The sequence below is a fragment of the Plasmopara halstedii genome (genome assembly GCF_900000015.1).
Source record: "Plasmopara halstedii genome assembly, contig: Scaffold_42, whole genome shotgun sequence".
Classification (NCBI taxonomy): domain Eukaryota; phylum Oomycota; class Peronosporomycetes; order Peronosporales; family Peronosporaceae; genus Plasmopara; species Plasmopara halstedii.
The window spans coordinates 730,272-731,610 of NW_020186963.1; the positions used below are offsets into that span (position 1 = coordinate 730,272).

The following is a 1,339-nucleotide window of genomic DNA, read 5'->3' on the forward strand; positions in this document are numbered from 1 at the left end:
TAAAGCTTCCCCATAGCACATCCCTCGCATAAATCGTTCTCGCTCCCGCTGCATTATTCACAACAGGCACTCCACTTACCGCACGCACCACACTCGTCATATTTGCTGCTGAAATAAGACCAAGCCGGGCGTGCCACAGTTGCGCGTCCGCCGAGCCCACATATGCTGCAGCCACTTCAACTCCTTGTGACGTGTCTCCAGCGACGCACAGTGCGGGCCACGGAAATAGCTTCCCTCTCGTACCCGCGCTACCAATCTCCTCCCGAGGCGAATATCACAGTGATACTTCTTGAATAAAACCTCAGAACCTTTTGCGACCAGTGCTGCAATAGAGAAATCTTCCTGTCCAGTTGTGGAACGTACAATATATCCGTGAATCTGACAGTTTGGAAGTTCTCCATTACAAAACGCACCGAGCCAACCCCACATACTTGCAGTTGTTGCCCGTTCGCCACTGTTACCGCCATTGGGACGTCTAACTGCCGATTTTCACAGAACTCATCTCGTGCAAATCTCATGTGCGAGATGGCGCCACTATCCAGCAGCCAACCGGATGCACGTTTGCTATTATTGACCGAAAATACGACTTCTCCGGAGTCATCACCAAATTCGTTGCGTTGTTGAGGGCAGTCAACACGCTTATGACCAACCTTGTTGCACTCGAAGCAAAGCCCGCTGAAGAACGTGTTACTCCGTTGATGAATACGCTGCTGGCTACACCTCTGACCACGTTCCCTGCCGCGGTGTCCACGACCCCCTTGGTCTCGAGCACCACCGCGATACTCCAAGCCATTACGACTGCGATCCTTGCGCGTCCTGCGCAACCGCTTCAAACGCTTTTTCTTGTTTCTCTCGTTTCTTCACAGTTTCATACTCGCGTCGTAGCATCTCCTTCGCATCCAGCAACGTCACAGACCCGTGGGCCTCGATGATTCTAATCATCCCGTCATATTCTGCAGGCAAACTCCCCAACAGAATAACTAGTTTCTCGTCGTCTGTCACTGTCTGGCCCACACCAGTCAGCCTCAAGAAGAGGTCCTCGAAACGCATCAAATGGTCCATCAAATTCTCATCGGGGGCCATCTCGAAATCATGTAGCTGGTTGCGCAGCTGTACGCGGTTATGTAGATTCTTCTGGACGAAGAATGTCCGTAGCGTCTCCCAAGCTTTACGGGCTGATCTCGACTCTCTCAGCATTGTTTGGTACCTGGGGCTGAGCAACTGAACCAGAATGCCCAGGGCCTTCATGTCGGAAACTTCCCACTCCGCCGAGCGTGGCAACATCGCGTTCTCCGACTTGACTTGCACATGGCCGAGGAGGTTCTTGCGCGCCAACGCC

The 1,339-nt window shown here is 52.8% G+C and overlaps 2 protein-coding genes across 2 annotated transcripts in view; both read right to left on the reverse strand.

The window, feature by feature from the left end:
- The window catches only part of PHALS_09520 (uncharacterized protein), a gene marked incomplete at both ends in the record, with an annotated part of 310 nt that extends 210 nt beyond the window's left edge, over positions 1 to 100 (reverse strand). Inside the window, one exon of the mRNA XM_024723737.1 lies at positions 80 to 100. Coding sequence (XP_024571767.1) covers positions 80 to 100 — 21 coding nt within the window. The remainder of the gene's footprint in view (positions 1 to 79) is intronic.
- A 692-nt stretch (positions 101 to 792) lies between these two features.
- PHALS_09521 (polyprotein) lies at positions 793 to 1,197 on the reverse strand (the record flags this gene model as incomplete). The annotated part of the gene is made up of 1 exon (XM_024723748.1): positions 793 to 1,197. One exon carries the CDS (start codon positions 1,195 to 1,197, stop codon positions 793 to 795), a length of 405 nt encoding a protein of 134 aa, XP_024571768.1.
- Between the last annotated feature and the right edge of the window lie 142 nt (positions 1,198 to 1,339).